Below are 25656 nucleotides of genomic sequence, written 5' to 3'. Positions count from 1 at the left end.
GGGGCTTCTCCCTCATGCCTGCAGCTGTGCCAGGCCAGCAGTGCAGCAGAGCAGGGCTGCGGGGCAGCAGATCTGCTCATCCGCTGCCATGGGCTGCTGCTGGCGGAGAGTGGAGATGGCTTTGCTTTGCTTTGGGATCCTTCACTAGGACCCCCCAGGTTCTTCCCAGTGCTCCCAGTGACCCTGGTGTCCCGAGGCACCTGGCAGTGACCCACTAAGCTCAGTGCCTGCAAACCCCTTCCCTCCAGTCCCTCTGCTCTCCACTGTCCCCAGTCAGCACCACGCAGGGCCCACATCCCCAGGGAGGCAGGACCAGGGTTGTTGCCACACCGCACACAGCCCCACACGGACAGACAGTGCCTCCCCGCAGGGACAGAGATTTATTTCCCTCCTGCTCTGTGCTGCTGGCCTCCCCCCGCGCAGAGCTCTGCAGCTACTTCCCGTTGAGCACGGGGCTCCTCCACGTGCTCCGGCCTCCAGTAAGCTGCAAAGACACTGACGTTGAGGGGAACAGTGTGGGAACAAGGCCCTGACGCCCATGGTGCCCAGATGGGGCAGCTTGGCCAGGAGCAGCGCCTCAGCACCCCGCTGCTACTCACCCAGGACGTGGACGGCTGCCGCCTGTGGCGCCTGGTGGCTTCCCAAGCAGCAGCTCCAAGATGTGCTCAGGAGCTGCTCGAACAGCACGGGGCAGTCTTGGGCCTGCGACAACACACAGTGCAGGCAGCGGGAGCTCATCCCCATCTCCAACAGCCCCCTTTGCTCCCCTCTGCCCAATCGCCTGCCCACCCATGGCCAGTACCGGGACGACCCCGTGATGTGGGAGTCACAGGGTGGGCGGCCAGCACAGGGACACAGCCCCAGCACACAGCTCACTCACCAGGTGTCTGCAGACCTCGTCCTTCATCTCCTCTGCGCTCAGCCCAATGCTCATGTTGAGACGCCTCCGCAGCCTCTTCGACTCCAGAAACGGGGCGCACAGACGCAGGACCACCTTGCACACCTACAAAAGAGCCCCGGGCCCTGTCATGGGGATGCTCTGCACCTGCCCGGGCACTGAGGAAGGAACCTTGCCAGCAGGGCAGCATCACCCAGGGCCCATGGAGACTCCGGCAGCCTCATGCAGAAGGGAGCGAGTGCCCCCATGGCTCAGTCAGCTTCACGGGGCTTTCTGTGGGGTGCCTGGGGCTCTTACATTGCACACAGCTGGGGACGGGTCCAGAAGCTGCAGCACTAGGCTGGGAAAGGCCTCCTCCACCTCCCTGCCGAAAAACAACCTCCTCCCCGAAGCAGAGGAGGCCACGGCGCTGCAGAGGCCGAAGGCCGAGCAGCGCAGCTCCTCTTCCTCCTGTGATGAGAAAGACTGTTGGGCAGGCTGCTAGCACACAGTGCTCGGCACCCGCACGGTGCTGCCCACAGGGCTGGCGGCGGCTGCCCCCTGCCAACAGCAGCCCATGGGGGACGGCAACCCGTGTGGGCTCCCGCCTGCCCACAGAGAGCCAGCGGCTCCACTTACCACCCCCCAGACTGTCCGGCAGCTCCTGGCCACCTCTCCAAAGGCAGAGCCCACGGCCCTCGCCTCCAGCCGTCCCAGCACCTTGGTCAGTGCCACCAGGCTCTCCGTAGCCACCTCCGGGCTGCCCACGTCCTCCAGGCCCCTGAGCAGTGCTCTCACCGCCGCGGCCCAGTGTCTCTGCAGCTGCAGAGCGACACGCACATGAGCTCTTGTCTCTCAGCGCTACTCTTCGCTGTGGTGCCAGTGGCAGCGCTTTCTAGAGCAAGCCCAGGGGAGAGCCCTGATGCCAGGGCATTGCCTCAGCACAGCCCTGCACCTGCCTCGGCTCCTTGAGCACCTCCGCGCTCCTTCCCAACTCAGCTTGTGCTCAAAGCCCATCAGAGGCTGCCTCACCTTGGTGGGTGCTCCTGTGGCCACATTGCCCAGGTCCCTCACGGCCATTCGACTCACGCTGCTGACAGGGTCGCGCGATCGCTCTGCCAGCGTCTCTAGGAGGGGCGTCACGATCTTCCTCTCCCTCACTAGCTGGTCCTTCATGAGCTGCAATCAAGACACGTGAGTGCTAGCATGGAGCACCCCTCACCCTGGGTGAGACGCAGGAAGCTCTGCGAGCCCCCTCGCCCCGCGGATGCCTCACCTCGGCACAGAACGCGGTGGCTGTGAGCCGCAGGTTCGCCGAGCGGGAACGCAGCCAGCGGAAGAGCCGCTGCACCAGGCGCTGCGGGACCTGCTCCATGCGCAGCAGCACACTGCACACAGAGCACCAACAGCCTTGTAGCACGTGCTCACACAGCACAGCCCCGCAGCACCGCTCCCAGCTGCGCCCACCCCGGTGCAGACACCACTCACACTGGAGCAGAGTTCGGGGTAGGCCCCAGATCCCGGCAGCCCTTCCTCCAGCACAGCCCCCGCCAGGGGCTTGCACCTCGCCAGGAGACACACGCTGGCCTGGGGTGCTGTCAATGATGCCCACGCTCCCTGCTCCCGCAGCAGCCGCAGCCACCGGTGCTCCAGGCTCTTGGCCGGCACCAGCTCCAGCGCCTCCACAAACAGGCTGCAGGGAGAGAGACCAAGGAAAGCTCCAGGTACAATACTTTGTGGGAAGCTGCTCTTCAGCACAGCCCCATGATGGATCCAGCCGCAACACTCAGCTGAGGTGCAGAAATAGTCCAACGCCCAGTGCGCTGCCCTGCAGAGCCCAGTCCCACCTACCACGGAGGCAGCCCAGCACCAGGGCAATAGGCAGGTGCTCCTGCAAGGCCATGGGCTGCACACACAGATTCTGCCCCTGCCGCTCCTCACCTGCCCGGTGGGTCACTCCTCATCAGCTCTCCAAGGGACACTTCCATTTCCTCCCCCAGCGTCTCACTGAGCTGCTCCAGGAGGTTTGGAAGCAGCTGAGGAAGCAGGCGCCGAACCAAGGTGTCGCTTCTCAGCGCTTACACCACCTCACAAAGGGCGCGAGTGATCTACAGAGAAATTCAACCAAGAACCGCCTGGTAAAACAAGGCCATTGCCCACGGACCACATCCCCCTGACAGTCAGGGGCTTTTACTCACTCCAATTCTCACTGCAGGAAGAGCCTTTCAGCCTGGCAGCCACAAGCTGTCCCGGCTCCCCACGCTGCTACCACACCAGCTCAGCACCCCACAAGGCTCCACAGGCCCTCACAAAGGGCAGGAAACCCTCAAGCACCACACTCAAGCACTGCTTCGAAAGCACACGCAAAGCAGCACGGCCGCCGGGGGTGCTGACCATACCATGCAAGGCTCCAGGGCAGCCTGGCTGCTGCCCAGCTCCCCAAAGCAGCAGTTGCTCCCATGGCTCTTTCCAGCTGCCCCCAACTTCTGTGTTAAGTGCACCAGGATTGGGCAGCCCACGGCGCTTCTCCCCAGGCTCCTCCACACCTCTGCTGTGTTGCTGCAAAGGAACACACGCCAGCACGTGAGCCGGCATCCCTGGCTACCCAAGGTACCTCCGGAGAAGCCATACACCCTCCTTGTGCGCACGGGGACTGCCAATGCCCAGGTCCCGACAGGGACACGAGCTGCAGCGCTCAGCCTTGCGCGGGGCAAAAGCACTGGCTGCCGAGAGGGCCGCCCACGCAGACGAGCCCCGCAGCTGGCTCTGACGGCAGCGGAAAGGGCGGCTGCACAGACCTGTCCATGGGCAGCAGTGTCTGCAGGAGGCTTCCCAGCACCGGCTCTTGGTGAGAGCGGCACAGCAGGACCATCGTTCGCAGCACCACGCACCAGGGAGTGCTCTGCTGGGTGCTCCACAGGCACGTGCAAAGGATAGACATGCGCTCAGGCACCTGAAAGGAGATGGGCGAGAAAGAAAGGCTCGGTGCGTCCTTTCACTGTTGTGCCTCGGGGCCAACACACTACCTCAGAGAACAGCCAAAGGCAAACCTAAAAAATCTCTCTCTCACCTCCTCCTGGAATATCTTCTCAACACAATCCCCCAGGAAGGTGAGTGTCCATGGACCCGCAGCCCACATGCACATGGGCCTGTCGCACAGCAGGTTCTCCACGATGCTGTTCATGAAGCCTGTGGCCTGGCCTTGTGGGAAATGTTTGCAGACAAGCTGGGGAGAAATCAGAAACACAAGCAAGTGCACCACAGGAGTTGCTCAGATGCAAAACACGTGTCCTGAGAGCAGCACTCCCACATACACGTGCACACAAACATATCATGGTCCCCGTCCTGCTTGTCGAGGGCCAGGTACCTTGGCAATGTTGGTGGAGGTTGCCAGCAGAGACCCAGAGGTGACGGTGCTGAGCCTCTTGGACAGACATGCGGCCTGGGTCCACGGCGCCATGTCCCTGTTTTCGGCTGGAACTCTCAGAAAGGGGAGTGACGTTCATGGGGAGGCAACCTACGGATCCCTGGGTGCTGAGCGAGGACATGAGGGAGGCCAGCAAAGGCCACACAAAGCCAGGGTCCCCCAAGGCAACACAGTGTCTTTGCAAGCTGGACAAGGTGCTACGGCACACGGGGACAGGGCCTGGTGCTGGGCTCCTTCCCCCAGGCAGCAGCAGGGGCAGCCCTGCCTATTCCTCTCACCAGCTCTCTGGAGAAGGCGGCAGAGGCAGGTCACTGCCCACCGATGGGCTGAGGCTGACTCCTCGCACGCCAGAGGCCCCAGCAGTCCCACCAAGGAGCCAAAGTCTTGGAAGACGCCGCCTCGCTGCAGGAGCAAGACACAGACACAAGGTCACCGGCATCGCCACGGCCCCTGGCCCTCCCCCGACTGCAGGGCCTCGAGCCCTGGCAAAGCCGGGCAGGAACAAGGGGCCACCCACAGCCCTGGGATACCCAGAACCCGCCGCCTGCCCATGCAGAGCTCCTGGCACAGGGTCCCCGCTCACCCTCTGCTTGCGCCTCTCTTTGCAGGTGCCCAGGAACCGCTCAACAGATGACAAGGCCAGCTGAAAGTGCCTCTCAGCACAGCGGGGCACAACTGAAACCATTCCCTACAACGCAGCAAAAATGGGGAATCACTCTCACCACAGTGACCAGCCCTGGCCAGCTCCACTGGCCAGGCAGGACCTTTCCTGAGGTAATGGTAGTGAACAGAAATGCAGCAGGGCCAGAGCAGGGCACACAGAGCCCCTGATACCCAGGACACGCAGCACAACATGAGGAACCCTCACCTGTGCCTCCCACAGCTCCAGGAAGTTTGCACTTTGCAGGTGTCCCAGGGTCTGCTCTTGTACGAAGCGGGGACTCCCGCAAGCTGCCAGGGCTGTGCCGAGCGCCTTGTACAGGAACCTCTGCAAGAGAAGAGGTCAGGCCCCAGCTGCAGTGACAGCCCAGCCTGGCAGGACAGGGCCAGCCCATGGCAGCCCCACGGTGCCAGCACACGCCAAGGCACCCGCAGCACCAACAGCAGCCGCTGGCCAGACTGGCCCCAGGACCAGCTTAGAATGGAGGGGGCACAAGCCCCTTCCTGGGCAAAGAGAGAGGGTAGGGGCAAAACCAGGCACGGAGCAGAGCAGCACTGCCGACCCGAGTCCTGTCCGGCGCCCTCCAGGGTTTTGTCACCGCAGCCCTCAGAGTATGTGAACAGCAGCAACACTGCACAGGGAACAAACCTTTTCCCAGGACAGGCGCGGAGAGCAGTCCAGCTGATGGCTCATTTCCCGGCTAAGGTCAATAATCCAGATGTTGTTCACAACAATGTCCAGTGAGGTTCACAAGAACTAGGGTGAAGCGGGAGATGAAGTAAATGCCCCCCTGTTCCTGGCCAGGACCTTTTGCACACTCCAGGGACCCTGGAGATGGCCGGGGCAGAGCACCCTCTCGCGACTGCCCCTCTGCCCACCCGCCCCTCCTGTAACTGCCTCTCGCTCTTCCCCCTCAGGAGCCACTCAAGCCCTTGGGCGCTGCACATGCCAGGAGCAGGCAGTGCCACGGCACAGGCCCCCGAGGAGGAGGCTTCTGCCCTGGCCTTCAGCTGCCTTTATGCCCAGTCATTCTGCACGTGCCAAGAGCAGCTCTTCCAAGCGGGCAGCCCTCGTGGCCAGGGAAGGCACTGGGGCCTTGGGACCTGCTTGTGCCACTCAGTGCCTCAACAGAGAGTTCCGAGGTTCCTCCTTGCCCTTTTCCTGGGCCTGCTTGCCCCATCCATGTGTGCCCCCACAGGGATGCTGTACCTTCAGCAGAAGGCTCTCCCATTCCACCATGTCCAGGTTTCTCGCAGTTCTTCCTGCAAAGCCAGAGAAATCAGAAGCTCTTGCTGCTATTCCAGCATCGTGTCTCATGTCCCAAAGCCTCAGGCCATTGGCCTGATAAGTTCTGGCAAACATGACTTCATCCTCTCCGCCAGACTCGGTGCTGCCCTCTCCGCATGCAGCCTCTCCCTCCTGTGGACACTTTACCTGCCAGGTGCTCCAGCAGCACGGGGATCTCTGCAGCCCAGCTTGCCCCCACGCTCCCGTGGATCATGCTGGGAAGCGCCTGCAGCAGCTACAGGCCTGCAGCGCCACAGCCAGTGCCTGCGTGGGGAGTCACCGCGGCCACCACCTAGGGCAGAAGACAGATGCCTCGTGCAAGCCGCAGGAGCTGTGGCCACCCCGCAGGCAGGCGAGCAGGGAGGCTGGCATTGCCCTGGATGCCAGGAGGCAGCCGACAGCCTTGCCTGAGCGCTGCCACCCCCTGGGAGGAGCAGGAGCTCCCGACGGGCAGGGGCTGCCCAGGCACCCTCTGACATCCTCCTGCCTCCTCCCAGGGTGCCCTGCACTGGCCGTGGCACCATCTCTTCTGCGTCTCCCCTCTCTGCAGCCATGAAAGCTCTTTCCTGGGGCCCTGTTACTCACCAACAGGCAAACCAGCAGGGCCTGGGGCGCTGGCAGAGCAGCTGTGGGCACAAAGAAAAGCCACGTGAGACGCCCAGCCCCACCAGGCCCTGCCCGCACCATGTTCTGCAGCCCCATGCACAGCTGAAGGGGACCCCAGCTGTGCCGCCTGCGCCTTTGCTTCCTACCTTGCTCCTCAGACTCCAGGAGCTCGTGTGCTGCCTCCTCTTCATGGCACTCTGCTCTCTCCCGCCTCTTGGTTGGTGCACACAGGCAGCGGCAGAACGGGACCAGCATGCCCGTGTGCTGGGCCGGCACCACGTACTGCAGCAGTTTGGGCCACAGGAGCTGCAGGCAAGAACCGGGCCACTGGGCACGCCGCTATTTCCACCTCTCCCTCCCAGGCCTCCTGTTATTGATGCTTCTGCGGCACCAGCCCAGCCCCTGGGCCTCACTCCTTCCCTCAGCCTCACCCTGGCTTCCTCCTCCACTTTCTCTCCCTCTCGCCCACCTGGCTTTGTGCACCTTTTCCCTCACTTTGGCTACCTGCTTGCTGAGAGCAGCCGCCACAACTCACCCCCGGGGACAGCTCGCCTCCCTGCTGCAAGGGGATGCCCTATGGTCTCCCCAGTCCCTATGTCTCATTTACAGAAGGCAGCCAAGAGGTGCCCAGCTGTGCTCCTTTCAGCCACAGCATGCGCTGAACGAGCAAGGGCAGCCCTAGCTCTTCTTGGCTGCTTTAGGGGCTAAGATGGGCAGTGTCAACACACCAGGGAAAGACAGAAAGTAACAGCGTCCAGCAGCAGACAACTCACTTTGGCCACTGCTCTGGTGGAGACATCCAGCGTGCCCAGGATGTGCCTGCACAGGCGCTGAATGGCCTTTTCTTCCTGGGCTTCCATCTCAGAAAGAGTTCCTGATGTCTGCGAGACAAAGGTGGGAAACACCCGTGGATGCCCATTCCCAGCCCTTTCAGTGCACGGTGATGGGAGGCTGCTCCCACTGCGGCACCAGCGTCATTGCTCCCGCTCACCAGGCAGAACACCCAATGCTAAGGATGCCCATGGCACCGCTGCGGCACGGGACACAGACCAGCGCCACCCTCTGCCCTTACCAGTTTGCGTGAGGAGCGGCTGAACTCAGTGAAGATGTGCCCCACCACGTCCCCATGCCGAGCAGCCCGGGGCGCTGGAGTGCAGCAGCTCCCCGATGAAATGCAGGACGGCTGCTCTCACCTGGTGGAGAGGCTGCAGTCACAACCCACACCAAATGCCCGGGTTTGACGGCCTTCACAGAGCTGCAGCCCCTCTGGCCAGGCCGAGACAACGAGGGAGCAGCCCTTGCTCTGCAGGTGCCACCAGACTCCGACCCCAGGCCCTGTCCTTGACTGCTGGTTTGGCCTCTCCAGCCTCTGTCCTGGGGAAAGGGCTGCTCGGCCCCTGCAGCGGTACCGTCCCTGTCCAAACCAGCTCACCTGCACTGCGGGGTCGTGGCACACGGTCTGTGCCAGCTTCACCAACACTGGCATGTTCTCCCTCACATTGGGGACTGCAAAATACAAGGGAAGGTGGGTTCTGAGGCTGAGCCCCCATTTTTCAGAGGGATTTATCACAGCTCCCCAGCTTTTTGTGCACAAATGGGGCAGAAAAGTGGGGCCATATTGCCAAGTCAGAGGAAGCAGCAGCATCCCAGAAGCATTCCATTTCTCCAGCACGTGTTACTTACTGTTAAAACAGACCAGAGCCTGCAGCATTTGCACGGCTGCCACTCAATCCGTCCTCCTCCCGTTCCTCAGCTTGCAGTAGAGGAACACAATCACCTCCTCTGGGCAGATTTGGGCTGCAGGAAAGAAATTATTCTTGGCGTTAGTGGCCAGCATCCCACACCTGCCCGTTGGCAGGACAGCAGCCGGGACACGGCGGCGCAGGGCCGGCTCTCCTTCCCTACCCTGCAGCACGATGCAGCGGCACAGCTCTGCTCAGTGCTCTGGGCTGGGCGGCTCCATCTTATTGCAAAGCTGTGGGAACAAGGTGTGTTTTAGGGAAAGCAAGAGCAGCGTGGAGGGGGATAGAACTAAACTTTGCTCTCAACAATCCTCTCACGAGCAGTTCTGGCCATGGACCCACAGACAAAAGCCCAAAGCCCCGCACACGCGCAGGCCAGCAACGCAGCATCGGGCCTTACCTGTTCGTGCACGGCAGCATTGATGGCCAGAGGCCTGGCGCGAGGCACGTGGCTCTGAACATCTGCCACAGCCCCCAGGAAATAGCACAGACTCTGCAAGGGAGCACGGGAGGGAGAGGGCAGCTGTCACCGCGAGCCATGGGGAAAGGAAACTGGCACCGCTAGGAGCTGCCCCGGCCTGAACCCACTTCCAGGGAGACCCCAGCCTGCACGGGGCTGCTGGCTCAACCACGAGGTCTCTCTCCTCCGTGCTGCCCTGCCAGGAGGGCCTTTCCCACCACATCGTCCCCCTCGCACCTCTCTCCACCACAGGGGCTGGACATGGCCCTGGCTGTGAGGACAGAGCTCCCTATGCCCCCCGACACAGAGGCGGCACAGCCTCCCCTCCCAGGATCCATCCTCTCCATCCCGACCTCCTGCTGTGCCATTTCTTCTAGCAAGCCCCTGCAAAGCCCCAGATCCCTCTTCCTGCTCAAAGGTATTCAAACATACAGAGCTCCTGTTCCTTCCAGCACCCTGCAGCTCTCCAATGCCTTGCACCATCCCCACGGCCCCAGCAGTGCTGTGCCCCTTTGCAGTGCCTCACCGTGGTCACCCCAGCAGGGTCCCGCACTTCCCGGTACTGATGCAGCAGCCAGGGAAGCCTCTGCCAGGCGCGCTCACGGTACTTCTCCAGGCACAGGAGGACACCTGTCATGGCCCCCATTGCCCGGAGCACAGCCTGCTTGACCTGACAAGGCACAGGGACACGCCACATCAAGGGCTCAGCATCTCTCCAGTGCTTGTCTCTCACACACCAGCCTACCCTTCCCACATGGAGTCTTCCCCTTCCCGTTCACCTCTGCTGAGAAGGGCTTGCTCGTCAGCACAGGGAGCATCTCCTCCTGCACCCCTAGCCCACCCTGCCAAATGCTCCCAGGATTTGGACTCTTCCCAGTAGGCAGCCCCAGCCTCCATGCTGATGCCTCAGGGCCACCACGGGCAGCCACGCTCCTGCCCGCTGCCTGGCACCACCTGCCCCACTGCACGGCCTGCAGACTCCCTTCTCGGGCGCTTTTGTGGCCAGCCTGCTCCCTTTGGCTGCTTGCACAGCCCCTCCAGCCCGCACGGGCACCCTCGCTGCTGCCCTGCCAGTTCTTGCCCACGTAGCAGAAGACGAGGTGGACGAGGGCGCAGAGCTGGGCAGCTTCCACACGAGGGAAGACACATTTCTCCCACTCATGGAAGTACATGTTTATCCTGCTGCACCACTGCTCCAGCACTGCAACACAGGAAGGGAAACAGCATCGTGTCACAGTCTCTGGCTGGCAGGAGACCTTGCAGTGGTCCCCAAGCCTGCTTTGTGCCCAGGCCCCCGGGGGTGCCAAGGCTCAGTGTGGTAGATCAGGTTCCAGGCACATCATGTGCCGTGGTCTGAGACATCTGGATTGAAACGCTGCCTTGTTTCTCCCCTCTGCCACACCAGCACCTTCTCCTCTGCACAGTCTTGCTCCCAGACACTGCCTGCTGTGGCCCTTGCCCCTTTCTTCCCAAACGGTCCCTCTCATGGCACTTCCCATTCCCTGCCATGCCCACCCCAAGACCCCAGCAAGGCGCCCAGAGCCACCCCGGCCCCTTCCCCTCTCTGTGGGCCCTGCCGTGATGCCGACACTCACCACCGCAGACGGCGCACAGCATCCCGCCGCTCCGCACCTCACTCAGCACACTGTGCAAGGTCAGCAGTGTTGCTCCCGCAAAGGGCACACACTGCAGTGCTGAGGAGTGGGCAGTCCCTATCAGCCAGAACCTCCACAGCCCTTGGGCCCTGTGCCCTGGTTGTTTTGTGCACCAGGACTTGCAGCTCTGCAGACACTGTTGCTATTACTCTGTCTACAACAGAGCTCTGCAGACAGCCCTGAGAGCCGCACAAGATGCTCTCCAGCTGGCGGTAGGTCTCTTCTCGGCCGCCCTGACACATCACACACTGTGTGGTGGGACATGCAGCCCTACAGCAGCTCCAGGATGATGAGGCTGTGGTCAAACTGTCGGCACCGCTCAGCACAGCTGTTAGGAGCAGCCGAGACTCCTGTGCTGGGATTTCCTGACGCCAACCCAAGCCCCAAGTCCAGCACCACCACCACGAAAGAAGGGTACGTGGGAGTGACTGCCCAACACCACAGCAGGATCAGCGTTTGCAGTGAGACATGGCAGGAGGGCAGAGGTGCCATGGAGCCAGGACTTCCATGGCATCAGGGAAGCTGGGGCACTGTGGGGAACCCTCCAGCCCCATGGGACAGTCCGAACTCACAGTGGCATCTTGCAGAAGGTCCAATAGACAGATCACCATGGCAGCAAAGGTAGTGATGGCCACAGGGACAGACCCAGCCACACTCCCGCCATCCTCCTCGCGCACAGATCCGCTCTGGGGACCTGCACGAGTGAAGAAACCTGGAAGGAAAAGCGGAGGGTTGCATCACTGCAGCAGCTGTGGGGAGGGTGCCGAGGCCTCAGCTCTGCTCTATTACCCCCAGCTGCCTTCATCTGGCTCCTGCTCCCCTCCAGGCACCCGCAGGCCCTGCCCTTGCCCTGCCCGGCCGAACCAGAGCTGCCCTTCGCAGCCACCGTCGGCCGCTCCCGTGTCCGCCCTTCGCCGCTCAGGGCACTCGTTCCCCCTCCGCTCCCCCTCACGCATGTCAGCGCCTCCTCTCCTCCCCTCGTGCCCGCTCCGGGCACCCTTAGGGCAGGAAGGCCTCGCGCTTTGCTCCATTCTCCCGGGTCTCCATCTTCTTCCCGACACTACGGGGGAAAGCCGAAGCCGCTCAGTCGTTGGTGCCGGCAGCCGCAGGGCGCAGAGCCCCTGCAGCCCCCATCTCTGCAGCCACCGCTCCGCAGGCCACAGCGCCCGCAGCCAAGTGCAGCGTTTCCTCCGGCGCCACCAGCAGGACAAGCGAAGCAGCCCCGCAGGAGAGAGGCGCCCGCATTGGCACGCATTTACCAGAAGAAGGGCTGCTGGCCCATTCTCCACAGCCTTTGGGCCTGCAGCCAGCTCGACTCCTCCCGGCAGGCTTCACAGGGCTGTGCCCACTGCAGACCCCGCAGGGCTCGCGCTGGCAGCACGCTGCAAGGGCAGGGAGGAAATGCACGCTGGCTGCCGCCCAGCCTGCCCTTGCGCGCCCGCAGCCCCTGCACTCGCGCTCCCGCTGCCACCCGCCAGCCCCTGCAGCCAGCACCAGCCCCACGCGGTCCCTGGGGCTGAGCCCGGCCACCCTGGAGCCGGGCAAAGTAGCACCTGGCACATCCTCCCTGGGCAGCAGGAGCCTTCGCGCACCCCACGCTGCTCCTGGGCGCTCAGCAATGCCAGGCCGTGCTGGGACATGCCACACACTTACTCTTGCTGTGACATCTCTGGGCCTGGCGACGCTTTCTTCTCTGATATAGATGGAAGGCCAGGAGAAACCACCGTTCCTGCAGGACGTCCTCCAGTTTCCTTCCTCTTGTGGCCCTGCTGGAAGGCACCGCAGTGCTGTGGCTGCTGCTGCTCTGCTTCAGGTTGCAGCTATTGCGCCAGACAAGCAGACAGGAGCCTTTTCAGACGGCAGGAGGTGAGGAGAGAAAAACCGTGGGCTCAGAACGATCCAATGTAAATCAACATGAGAAAAAAAAAAAACAGTTTTTTGAAACAAAGCCATCCCTTATATACCAGTTCCTTTCCCGCGCCCACGCGCGCTCCCGTCTCATCTGATTGGCTAGAGTCTTTCTCCTGATCGGTTGTTGTCAGGCTCCATCGATCTTCCCTTAGGTCGCAGGTTCCAAGGAAGCTTTTGTTCTGTGCCATGTGTTTGCTCCAACGTCTCTTATGGCTGGTTCATCAGGCGGCCATTTTCCTCCAGGAACGACTCCACAGGAGGTCAGAGGCAACACCGCTCCCTTCACAAACATCGCTTCTGTCCCTCCCTCGTGGTCATGGGCAGGCAAGCAGGAACGCCAAGGGCACAAACACATGGAGTCATTCTCAAGACAAAAGACTGTGGCCAAAATAGCTAAGGGAATGAATACATCTGAAGGAGTCTCTGAGGCCTCCCTGGCTGTACAGATTTGCTTCTCTACTCGGCAGGCTGACACCAGCATTACTTAAATCCCTGCCACCTACCAGGTCTCTATTGTGCCTGTCCAAGCAGGGAGTGTGGCCTCAGGAGATGTCTCCTTGACAAATTCTCCTGCTCTCTGTGCATAACTCCCCTCTGCTGGTGGCAGCACACTGCAAAAGCACCACACACACCCAGAGCTCCCATGAGGAGCAGGTTTTGCAGCTTGTGCTCACAAAGCAACCCAATGTGATCACAGACTTCCCCAAGCTATCGCTCCAGGAGCCTCACCTCACTGCTCCCATTGCGCACCCTGCTTTGGGCAGCATTGCTCCCATCACCCCTGCATGCCTGGGGCACGCAGATGAAGTTCCTGAAGTGTGTCCCTAAAGTGTGGGACAAATGTACTAAGGCGTTAGCCAAGGAGATGATGTCTTCGGGTTGTGGGAAAAACCTTAAGGCTTGGGGAAAAGCTGTACAAGCCTTGCAGAAAGCTATAAAAGAGCAGGAGACCTGGGTGGTGGTAAAGGACTGTTTGTTGGCCACCCCGAAAATGGGAGTCGGGGCAACCGCACAGACTTTGCACCCCCCAGATGATGGCGATTCTGCTGAGGCTAAAGATCTGCAAGAGGGCGATACATCCCCTCCATCCCGAACCCCGTCCCGCTTACAGAGGAGCACAAACAGCCGAAATCTGTTTGGGGCGAGCTAGCCGAGGAAGCTAGGAACATTGAAAAGAAGCCAGAGCTTGGGGACGTCTAGGCCAGGCCATCACCCTATGCCCCCCAAAATGGCGCCGAGCCGCAAGGGGAAGGGCAGGGCAAGGGTGCCCCCGGCGGGAACAGGGAGGAACCGTTAGAACTAACAAGCGCGAGTGAGGCGCTGAGAACCAATGGGAGTGACCGGACAGGTGAGGGAAGCGCGAGTGAGGGGCCGAGAACCAATGACCCTGACTGGACAGGTGAGGGAGGCCCGAGTGAGGCGCTGAGAACCAATGAGCCTGACCGGACAGGTGAGGGAGGCCCGAGTGAGGCGCTGAGAACCAATGAGCCTGACCGGACAGGTGAGGGAGGCCCCAGTGAGGCTCTGAGAACCAGAGCAGCCATTTCACAACAGGCGCCTCCGCGAGTAGAAGGCGGGGCGAGCCAAGAGGGGGGGAACAGCCCGCCCACAACGGAAGTAGGCGGGACGGAAGTAGGCGGGGCCGGAGCCCAACGAAAAAGTACCGGAGCCCGGAAGTGACCAGTCAGTCGAGTTCCGACTCCGGATCAGACACTGGTCAGAACGAGTGGCTCACAACTGATTCAAACTTAAGGAAGGAGAAAAAGAAGGTAAACAGAACTAAGGGCCAAAATATTCCCATCCGAATTAAAGAAAAACCGCGAAGGGGAGAAACCCCTCTCATGGACTGGAAGGAAATAAATATCGCATGTGCCGACTGGGCCCCATCAGCCGCGCTAGCGTTCCCGGTCCGGGTGACAGAGGGGGGACAGAGGGTCCACTCGCCGATAAAATCTAAGGACGTACAAGCGATTGTTAAAGCAATTGCAGATAAAGGGATTAATTCTGCCATGGTCTCAACCCTCATAGATGGTATCTTCGGGGGGGACGATATGCTCCCGTTCAATATAAAACAAACTTGTAGGCTGATCTTTGATGCAGCAGGGATGATCGTTTTCAAACAAGAATGGGAAGACAACTGTGCGAGGTATTTAGCCCAAGTAACTGGGGCAGATCACCCATTACACGGCTCCAGCCTGCAGCGGTTAATGGGTACAGATCCAACAATGATTACACCCCAGGCGCAGGCCCAGGGCCTGCGAGCCCATGAAGTTAGGACAACTACTCGTGCGGCCAGAGAAGCTATTCACACAGCCTCTAGAGTTGTTGCCAAACCATAGCCATGGTCCACAATAAAGCAAAGTGAAAGTGAGAGCTTTACACAATTTGTAGATCGTCTCCAAGAAGCGGTCGACTCTTCGTCCCTGCCCACGGAGACAAAAGGCCCGATTGTAGCGGAATGTTTACGCCAACAATGCAATTCGGCAACCAAAGAAATCCTGCGATTATTGCCGGTGGGGTCAAGTATCGCAGACATGATTAAGCACGTTGCAAACGAAGAGCATCTGACCCCAATTCAGGTGGCTGTTCACTCCGCAATAGCCAACGTAATGGCTTGTTCTAAATGTGGCCAGGCAGGCCATGTTGCAGTAAACTGCCCTTGGCTGCGGGACTCGCTGGCAGCGCTCCCCCCACGCCAAGATCGACCCAAAGGTCACTGTCAGGAAAGATGGCAGAGTCAAGTGGTGCCTGCTTAAGTTTATTAAACCAGACCTTCAAAATAAAACTAATGAAAATTGTGAGTTTCTCTTCACAGGACCGGATCACCGGACGCCCCCGTAACCCGTATGCCCCGGTGACAAGAGTCCCAACCGAGCCTGTGAGTTCCACGCCGACCGAATCCAGAAAACAACAAAACAGCCTCCGCAAGAGGGAGCCGCGATGCCTTTGCGTGATCTTAATTTTGGAGCTTGTCACTATAGGACAAGTAGAGTCATGTCAGTCCTTTAAATGGGTACTTGAACAGATCGAACAATCTTGAGTAATTAGTACAAAAATAACTACAGGGTCACCAATTTTCAGTGCCACGCCTTGCCAACTAGCACCCATTGAACCCTCTTCCAAATGCAGCTGGTACGAAAATTGGTTCACCGGTTTGCCGTGGTTAACCACCCTGATATCCACCGTGATGGGGCTGATCACAGTGATACCTGCTGGCACATACGGCCCTACGTGGCAGGATGCACCGGGCTTAAACAGACAGTGCAGAGAGAGAGGGGGTGAGACTCCTAACACTGAGGCCTACGTTGTCTCTGCGGGGACGCCCGCCGAGTTAGGAGCCTATTGGCAACCCTCTAATCTGCCAACTTGAGAGAATGTTCAGTCTCAGTGTCCTGCCGACAACCAGTGGAACTCACTAGTGGAGTGCACAGCTACGTGAGGTCGTGCCACTGGATGGAAATTGTGTTTGTGCTGTTTGTGTCTGTGATCTTTAGATCTTTATTGTGTAATATATATCAGCAGAGAGGGCTGAATAAGCACAACAAGAAAGTGCAGAATTCGAAAGCGGGAAAGCCAGGAGTAACTCAGACTACGGCGTTCCCCCCAACCACCACCCATGTCACCGGTGGAGGACTGGGAGCCGTACTCTGACTTGTATCCTTGGGAAGAGAGCGTGTTTTCAGTGTGGCCAACTAGGACATGTGAAAAAGAAGTGTCCTAACAAATTTAGGATTGAAGGCACGGGCCCAAAAGGATTTAATGGGAACTGTGCAAAATGTCAAAAGTTTGGGCATAAGGCAGCGGAGTGTCGGTCCCAATTTTGTAAGGACGGTACACTGTTGCAGGGAAACGGGAGCCACTGTGTTATGAGGGACGCGGCGAACAAATATCCCCAAACGATGGCTGCCTCTGCAAACTCTCCTCCGCAACTTGCGGAAGTGCAGGAGTCGATCTGGCCGTGGCAAAATCCACAGTAATTAGAGATTCTGATGTGCACATATTAGAGTCTACGTGCACTGGTCCCCTGGGAGGGACCTATCCGCTTTGGTGATTGGCCATTCCTCAGCTTCAAAAATGGGCGTTTTTGTTCTACCAGGGTGTATTGATGCTGATTACTCTGGAAATATTGGTATAATGATAAAAATCTTCAACCTTCCTATTACTATTCCAGCATTGAGCAGGATAGTCCAACTGATACCTTTTCGAGCCATAGTTCCTAATCCTGGACAGGCCCAGCATGGAAACAAGGGCTTCTTTGGATCTTCTGGACCCCCCCAAGTCACCTTTTGTGAAAAGATAACTACTCAGCATCCGACGAGACTCGTGAGTATGATGGGACCGGACGATGTCCGTCTTACTGATATTGCCATGATGATTGATACAGGTTCAGATATCACTATCGTTCCCAAGTTTGCGTGGCCACCACAGTGGGATCTGCAAGAGGTTGATGCTCCTGTGACAGGTATCGGAGGGCAATCTCCTACGCAGGTTAGTCGATGTTTTGTAACAGTTATGGATAAAGAGGGAAATAGAGCCATGATAAAGCCTTATGTGATGTGCACATCGTTGTGGCTGCTGGGAAGGGATGTTCTGGCCCAGTGGGGAGTCATCTTGCAGACACCTTTTCCCTAGCGGCCATTGGGGGCAGCTTCCGCCCTACCTTAAAGTTAACATGGATCACAAAGGACCCTGTGTTGATGGACCAATGGCCGCTGCCAGAGGAAAAGCTACGTCACCTAAAGGAACTAGTCAAAGAACAGTTAGACCAAGGTCACATTAAGCCATCCACGAGTCCTTGGAACACCCCTATTTTCACCATTAGGAAAAAATCAGGAAAGTGGAGGTTGTTGCATGATCTCAGAGCTGTTAACGCATGCCTGGAAAACATGGGAGCCTTACAGCCAGGGTTGCCCTCACCTGTTATGCTCCCACAGGTATGGAATTTGCTAATAATTGATCTAAAAGATTGTTTCTTTACAATACCCCTCGACCCGGAGGACAGTGAAAAATTTGCCTTCACGGTTCCTACAATCAACAGGGAAGGCCCATCAGAGCGATACCAGTGGGTAGTTCTTCCCCAGGGAATGAAAAATTCGCCAACCATCTGCCATTGGTTTGTGAATTTGGCCCTGAAACCGCGGAGGGAAAATCACCCAGATTTGATTACGTACCACTATATGGACGATATCCTAGTTGCAAGCCCTGAAGTTTTACCAGCCGAGCAGGAAGAGGAATTAATTAACTGTTTAAAGGGATTTGGCTTGGCCGTTGCCCCTGAAAAGGTTCAAAGGCAAGCTCCTTGGAATTATTTGGGCATGGTTATCACGGAGGCCAGAATTAGACCCCAGAAGCTTAAATTGCGGACAGAAATTGACACTGTTAACTGTGTGCAAAAATTAGTGGGAGACATTCAATGGATCCGGAATTTTTGCGGTATTACGAATGAGGAAATGGAGCCGTTGTTTCAACTGCTCAGGGGAGCTAAAGAGCCTGCGGAAAAGCGGAGCTTAACTACAAAGGCTGCCTCAGCCCTAGAACAGATTGAGGAAAAGATAGGCGAAACAGCTGCCTACAAATTCCAGGAAAGATTACCAATATCCCTGGTGGTCTACAACCGAGAAAGGGAGGTGGTGATAATCATCGCCCAGATAAACGAGAAGGGGATCCTGTTCGTACTCGAATGGGTTTTTCTCCCGAGTCACCTACGACGCACCTTAACTCAGAGGCATGAGGCAATTGGGTTGGGAATTTTGAAAGCCCGGCAAAATTGCGAGCAGAGAGCCTGACAGTATTATACTACCTCTAAAGGCTCTGGAGCTAGTTGAAGAATGGTACTTGAAAAGTGTAGAATTTGCCTTAGCCATTCAGGGAATTAGAGTGGACAATCACTATCCTAAGCATCCCCTCTTCCACACCTCTTTGGAGCTGGAAGAATGAGAAATCCAGAGCTCAAGACCATTGTCAAATGCGATTACTGTGTTCACGGATGCTAGTAGCAGAACTGGAAAATATGGGTATGCTTTCCCAGAGTTAGATCTTTGGAAAACTCAAATCTGGAGGGAGACCGCATCTGTGCAGGTCCTAGAACTAAAAGCCGTAGTTTGGGCGTTTCTAACCTTTCACGATCGACCCATGAATATAGTCATCGATTCTCTGTATGTGGTAGGCATTGTTCAACGAATCCATAGGGCAATTATAGGGCATGTAAACAACCATAGTCTCCAAGCCTTGTTTGTTCAGCTTTGGAACATCACCCAACAAAGGAAGCATGCTTTTTGGGTGTCACATATCCGTAGCCATACTGCACTCCCTGGCCCTTTAACAGAAGGTAATGCAGTCATAGATAGTGCCGTGTCGGCAGCAGGTATTCCCTGTTCGGCGGAACAGCAGGCATCAACTTCTCGCTCATTTTGCCATCAGACTGCTCGAGCGTTACAACGCGAATTTAAAATCTCCCGAGCAGCAACTCGCGCTATTATTGCTGCCTGTCCTGATTGTGCAAGATTGACCCCTTTACAGGAAATGGGTACCAACCCGAGAGGGTTACAACCAAGGCAGATATGGCAGTCGGATGTTACAGAATTTGCATCCTTTGGGCGACTGAAGTATTTACATGTTACTGTAGATACCTGCTCGAAGGCTCTCTGGGCGACCCCTGCCACTTCCACAAACGCCAAGTCGGCCTGCAAACATTGGGCTCAGGCAATTGCCATCCTAGGAAAGGCTGACATCAGAAAGACAGATAACGCATCCGTGTATAAGAGTAACACCTGTAAAACCTTTTTCCAGCAATGAGGAATAACCCATCAAACGGGTATCCCTTATAATTCCAGTGGTCAGGCCATTATCGAGCGTCACCATCGAAATTTAAAACAATTATTGTTTGCTTTGAAAAAAGAGGGGGAGAAGGGTCCCTACGAATTAATCAGCAAAGCATGCTATGTCTTAAATTGGCTTAACCCTCGAAATGATGATAACATACCTATTTTCACCCATTTTTCTAAAAACTCAGCTGATCTTTCAGGAAAAAAGGTGTAGATAGAAGTTTTCTGGCCGCAGAAACAGATCTGGGAAGGTCCAGTTGAGTTAGTTACGTGGGGACGGGGTTATGCTTGTGTACTTGCAGGAGACAGAGCGACCTGGGTACCGGCCAAGTGGGTACGGCCGTGGTTGCGGAAGAAACAGAAAGAGTTGATGGACCAGGATGTCAGAATGGACCAGGCTCAGCTGGTTGGTGAGCATCTTGATAACGGTGACAGGGATAGTGCAGGGGAAATGGCGGACAGAAATTCAGCAGAGGGAGAACATTTGGGTCACCATAGCTAATCAGACAGGCCAAAATGCCTTCTGTCTCAGCTTGCAATGTCCAGGAGACCCTTTCCGCACTTGCTTGATAGGTGTCCCTGCTTGGCAACCTCAGGAATTCAATGGGTATGTAGCTAATTTTGCTGTGCTTAATGATACTCTATTAAATACCACTGTGTGCCCTTACCAATTAGGGCGAACGGCAGAACAGTTAGACGCGTGCTGGCAGTGTGAAATCATGAAAAGTCTGAATGGCACTCTGACTTCCCCGCCGGAGGAATTAGACTTGTTGGGAAGTTTAAATGCCACAAATACCACCCGAAATGGCGGATGGGCTAGTTTTGAACCGCATAGCGAAGGCACACTTGAAGAAAGTACATGGCAATGGGCGACGGTTAACTCGGGGCTGAAAATTAATGATGTTTATCTTCACACATATACCCAATGTAATTTAACAAGCTTCTCTGCAAAACAATGACTTCCTTAAAGCAGTTAGCATGCTGGACAAAGAATGAGTTAAATTTAACATCAGACGTTTTAGACCAGCTATTGCAAGATGTGGCTAGTGTTAATCATGCAGTTCTGCAGAATAGAGCCGCAATAGATTTTCTGTTATTAGCACATGGGCATGGGTGTGAGGATTTTGAGGGTAAGTGTTGTTTAAACTTGTCCGATCATTCAGAGTACAGCCATAAAAAGATTGTGCTCTTGAGGGAAGGGCTGCATAAGTTAAAGGAAGAAAGTTGGGGATTAGAAGATGGGCTCAGATTGCTAGGCTTAGGAACATGGATTACAGGAATTTTGTACCACTTGTGCGTGATCGGGATGGTTATACTCATGCTTGTGACTATGTTGCCTTGCTTTTGCCAATGCTTGCAACGCTTGATGCATAATATCACTAATTCTGTTTTTAAAAAAAAAGGGGGAAATGTTGGGGCCTTGGCGATTTTGCAAGAATAAGAGGAGCTGAAGTGATGGGAACCAAGGAACTGAAGTAATGGGAACCAAGGTCAACCGGAGGCGAAGATAATGCCTGTTAGCAACTTTTAATGAATTAAGCCAGCCATAGCCAGATAAGCGTCCGGGAGGCCCAGCAACAGAGCATCGAGAAGAACACCAGTCAGCTGCAAGCTAGCTATGCATGGACACTATAGCCTAACCAATGGGAGTGCTGTTGCTTAGCGTGTGTCTGCGTTTACGGGTGTTGGAATTGTATAAAGCTACATAGCAGACAATAGTAAAGAGAATCAAACCTGCTTCACACTGAAGTGTCGTTAATTCCGTCTCGCGATGGTGGGCCTCGGCAGTCCCTGAAGAATCTTTTATAGTAGTATTTGTTTTTGTTGATAGTGTTGAGATTCTTGTTGTTAGTTTTATTGATATTGTTTTTATTATTGTTGCTGTTATTGTTTCTTATATTGTTCTGTTTTTATTGTTGTTTAAATATATATTCCTGTATCACTGTTTTAGTGTTGCGTATTTTATCCAAGTGATCTCAGGCACTAAAATCATCCCCACTGCAGGTGTCTGTGTGTAGGCCCAATATTCCAAACACTAGGGCCAAGTGACGGTTACCAAAAGGTCCCTTTGGACTTCCCTTCACACGTGGCCCTAGGGATGCCACAGTCCGTTTTCCATCTTTTCCTTTTTGTTTTTCCATCTTTTGCTCTTTTCCTTTTCTTTTACCTTCTCCTTTTTTATTTTCCTTCTTTTTCTTCTCTTTTTCTATTTCTTTTCCTTTTTTTTTTCTTTTTTTCCTGTTTCTGGTCCTTTTTTTTTTTGTCTCTTTCTTTCTCTCTTTCTTTCCTTTTTTCTTTCTTTTCCTTTCCTTTCCTTTTATTTATTCTTTTTCTTTTCCCTTCTTTCTTTTTCCCCATATTTCCTCTAATGTGTATCTATGGGAGAAAACTGCGGCTTTTTTCCACAGTTTTCCACAGTGGCTTTTTTTGTGGGGGAGAAAACTGGGAGAAAAGGATCGTAGGACATCACGGAGCCAAAGAGCATTCCCCACAGGCAGCAGGGACCGCAGCTCTGCTCCACACTCAGGTGCTCCCCTTCTAAATGCCTGCACTCAAGCAGTGCCAGGAGAGGACAAGCTCATCCTCAGGAGAGCAGGCATTGTTCTCTGGAAAGGAAGGGAGCTCCCAGGCCAGGCCTGCAAAGGAACAACGCTTCTTTTCCAGCAATGTGTATCCATTCCAATGCCAGGCTGTGGAATTTATTGCTCCTGTAGGGAATAAGTGTATGGTTCCTGACAAAACGGGAAGCAGCTGAGTGCGCCCAACAGCCTGGCTCATCGCGGCCAATGACCACCTGCAGCGACCAGCCCTCACGCACATATTTGCCCCAGTCCTGCTTCACTGCTTTAGCCCTCTCCTCAGCTTCTCCCTAAGAAGATGCCCTGCTTCTGCCGCAACTCTGCATGGCTCTTGCTTTGGGAGACAGACCAAGAAGGCAGCCTCAGATCCTCAAGGAACCATGAGTGTCCCAAGCACGGCACGATGTTCACTCCTTCCAGCAGCCTGGAACACATGGATACACTGGGCCTTAATAGCAAAGCACCCGCAGCACCTGCCCTGCAGGACCACTCAGGCCAGGGAAAAGGAGGAGAGCAGCTTTGGCCCAAAACGCCCTCTCCCAGGCACTCCAGGCACAAGAAAAGACACCCATCCATATACTGATCTTCCACAGCTGCAAGGAGCAAGGGCCTCCTTTGGCCCCTTTGTCATATGCAGCAAGCCAGCAGGGCTGCAGCTTCCCAAGCAAGGCCACTGCAGCCCTGCACGGACCACAACGGGCACCACGCTCGCACCCGGCACCAAGCAGTCCTGACGCACAGTGCGAGCAGGCTCCTGCCGGCCTCCTGGTGCAGCTTGCTGAGCACACCTCTGTGCTCACACACCTCCTGCTCAGCAAGCATTTGCACCTGGCTCCTCACACCACCTGCCCCAAGGGAAAGAGCCCATGCTGAGAGAGTTCACCTCCCACAAAATACAAATCTCACAGCTGAAAACATTAGCCACTGCATGCCTAGCAAAGCCCCCAAATATCCTCTCTTCTTCCTTTTATCTCTCCCAGCACAGGCACCACGGCTGCATTTCCCTTAGCAGCATTTCCTTACTGAAAAGCTGTCCCCAACACCCACACATTCCACATAAAATCTCCGTCAACAATATACTTTTCTCCTCAGGCCTAGAGTAATCCACCTGCCCTACTCAACTTCCTCCCCACAACAATACATATGGAATGGGCAAGCAAAAAGGCACACACGGACACTGGTGCAGCAAGAACATATGCTGGAGTTTGCATGCACTTTTCAAGGACTGCCCAAATAAGGATCTGCAAAGTCTTGCAGAGGCACCCACTGGCAGTGCACACTCCACTCACTCATGTTGCAAGGAGCAGAGAATCTTACGCAACTTGCCTGCAGATTCTGGAAGGATCACTTTATGAGGATGACCGTGTCACGGCTGTGTCTTCTTCCACCTAATTGTATAAATGACAGGGCCTAGCACTGATAAGCGGAGCAGGGATCGGGAATGACACCTGACCAACACTTATGGCTGGACCGTGAGAATCCCTCGCCTCCCCTTAACCTGGCACCCTGCACTAAGGAAACTCCTTGCAAGGATGAGAATCCCCTCAACATTCACGAAGAAATGTCCCAGAATTTACCAGGTACAAGTAGTGCTTCCCTCACGTATGATGCTAGCAATTCTGTGTACGAGATTTGGGAAGGCCTCAGGGCATCCTGAAAATGTGTCAAATTAGATTCTTATACCAAGGACAATTAAAAATCAACCTGCTATTAATCCCTAAGTGTAGGACCTTCCTTCACCTGACCTGTACACGTGTCCCAGGGGATGCGCAAAGGGGAAGAAGCCCCAGCCCCAGTGTAGGTGCCGCACCAAGACTGCTCTCAGCCACAGCACATGGCGCCTGCAAGGTGCGCGGCAGGACAAGAGAAGGAGCCCAGCAGCGCACCTGGGGCTCCCAGGCCATCACCAACTCACAAGGGCTCTGCTGAGGACATGCACACCTGGCCCCGGGGCACAACGGCCCTTTGCGCTCATTGCGCTACCAAGGAACACGTCTCAGCCATGGAAAACAAAACTTTCTCTAGTTTGTGGGGCTGTAAGGGCAGAAGTAGAGCAGGGAAGAAAGAGCAAGGCGTTCAAGGCTGCTTGCAGGGGTGGAAGCAGAGCCCCAAGTGGAGACCGGCCTCTGGGCAGGCAGCCGCCAGCAGCACCATGGGGCTGCGTGAGGAGACCTCCTTGGCACCCAGCAAGCCCAAGGCCACGCACTGCTCTCTGCCACCAGGCTCAGCAGGGCCAGGGGGAGTCCAGCACACGCAGACCCCTCCTCACGGTAGCCCCCCTGGCCCATGTTGCTGCCCTCCTCCCCCCACGCAGCAGTGGAACATCCCAGAGGGGCAGTTATTGCCACGGGAACACGGATGCTTCCCAGGGCTGCGCCTCACAGTGGCCCCAGTGCTGGCCACACAGCAACAAGGCCAGGTGAGCAGCAGGGCCGCGCAGCACCAGGGGCCACCCGTGGTGCCCACAAGATGCAGGGGAGCTGCGGGGCTGCAGGGCAGCCTGCGCGATGCCTCCCAGGGGAGGCCACAAAGCCACCGCGCGACACTTGGTGCTCATGGCTGCAAATGTAAACAATTCCATTCTGTTGCAGACTCAGGACATTGAAAAAAAATGAATAAATGTGAAGTCGAAGAAATGGAATGGGAGAGCTCAGTGCAGGTACTGTGCGTGCAGGCAGAGGCTGCGCGGGGACGACTGGCGCTTGGCTCTGCGAGAGCAGCCGCAGGGCTGGTGGCAGAGGTGGCAGGGAGCTCTGGCAGGCCTGGGTGCTGGGGCAGAGCTGTGCCAGGGCCAGGAGCGGCCAAGGCCTCGGGGGCTGCTGCCTGAGCCTGGCGCCCTGGCTCTGTGCACCGCCTGCCCCGCGCACGCAGGGGACACGAGGGCCCACGCACAGAGCCAGCGCTGCCACCATGACCGTCCCCACAAGCTCTCCTGCTCTCTTCCAGACTCCCGGCATTCAAGGCCTGGTTATCTTGGACAAAGAGGAGCCTATGGAGTGGGAGATCTCCAGCTGTGCCCTACAGGTATTGCCGCTGCTTCCGGCTGCATGAGGAGAACTGGAGCTGGGCCTGGCCCCTTCCTGGTCTCCTGTTTTCCAATGCAGGAAGAGAGGTCCTGGGGCCAGAGTCCTTCGGATGTGAGAACTGTCCTGCATACACCTCCCTTTCTCTTGCAGACTCCTGTCATGAAAGGGGGGCTTTCAGAGAATGCGCCAGAGCCCATGGAATGGCTGAGCTACGGCAGCAGCCAGGTACAACCCCCGCAGCTGCTGGACGCTCTTATCCTTCCTCTTCCACATGCACTGTTCCCATCAATGTCTCCTGCTCTCTTCCAGATGATGGGGAGCAGTGGCCTGGGCAGCTACAGCCAGGAGGAGCCCATGGATTGGGAGAGCTCCAGCTGAATCCCCCAGGTATGGCCCCTGCTGCCGGCTGCACGGGCAGAGCTGGGGCTGTGTCCGGCCCCTTGGCGCTGCTCCGCGCTGCCTTTGGGGAGCAGCCGCGCGGGAGCCTGGCCCAGGTGTGCGGGCGCTCTGGCGGGCTGCGGCGCCGGGGCAGAGCTGCACAGGGCGCAGGAGCGCCCAAGGCCTGGGCACCTGCTGCCTCAGCCCCTCTGCCGGCCTCTGG

At 56.8% G+C, this 25656-nt stretch overlaps 1 protein-coding gene across 1 annotated transcript; it reads right to left on the bottom strand.

Moving 5' to 3' along the window:
* Positions 1-599: 599 nt before the first annotated feature.
* On the bottom strand, positions 600-2053 carry LOC148595901 (protein maestro-like; the record flags this gene model as incomplete). The annotated part of the gene is made up of 4 exons (XM_088539840.1): positions 1910-2053; positions 1517-1699; positions 881-1003; positions 600-702 (listed from the first exon to the last, which is right to left on the bottom strand). Coding segments are annotated over exons 1-4 (553 nt in total), but the record flags the coding sequence as incomplete, so codon positions are not given.
* Between the last annotated feature and the right edge of the window lie 23603 nt (positions 2054-25656).

Source organism: Tinamus guttatus, unplaced genomic scaffold (genome assembly GCF_059628265.1).
Source record: "Tinamus guttatus ecotype Peru unplaced genomic scaffold, ASM5962826v1 Tinamus_guttatus_pri_ptg000049l, whole genome shotgun sequence".
NCBI classification, from domain to species: domain Eukaryota; kingdom Metazoa; phylum Chordata; class Aves; order Tinamiformes; family Tinamidae; genus Tinamus; species Tinamus guttatus.
The sequence above is the reverse complement of the archived record's forward strand: the minus strand, read 5'-3'. Positions and strand labels throughout refer to the sequence as shown.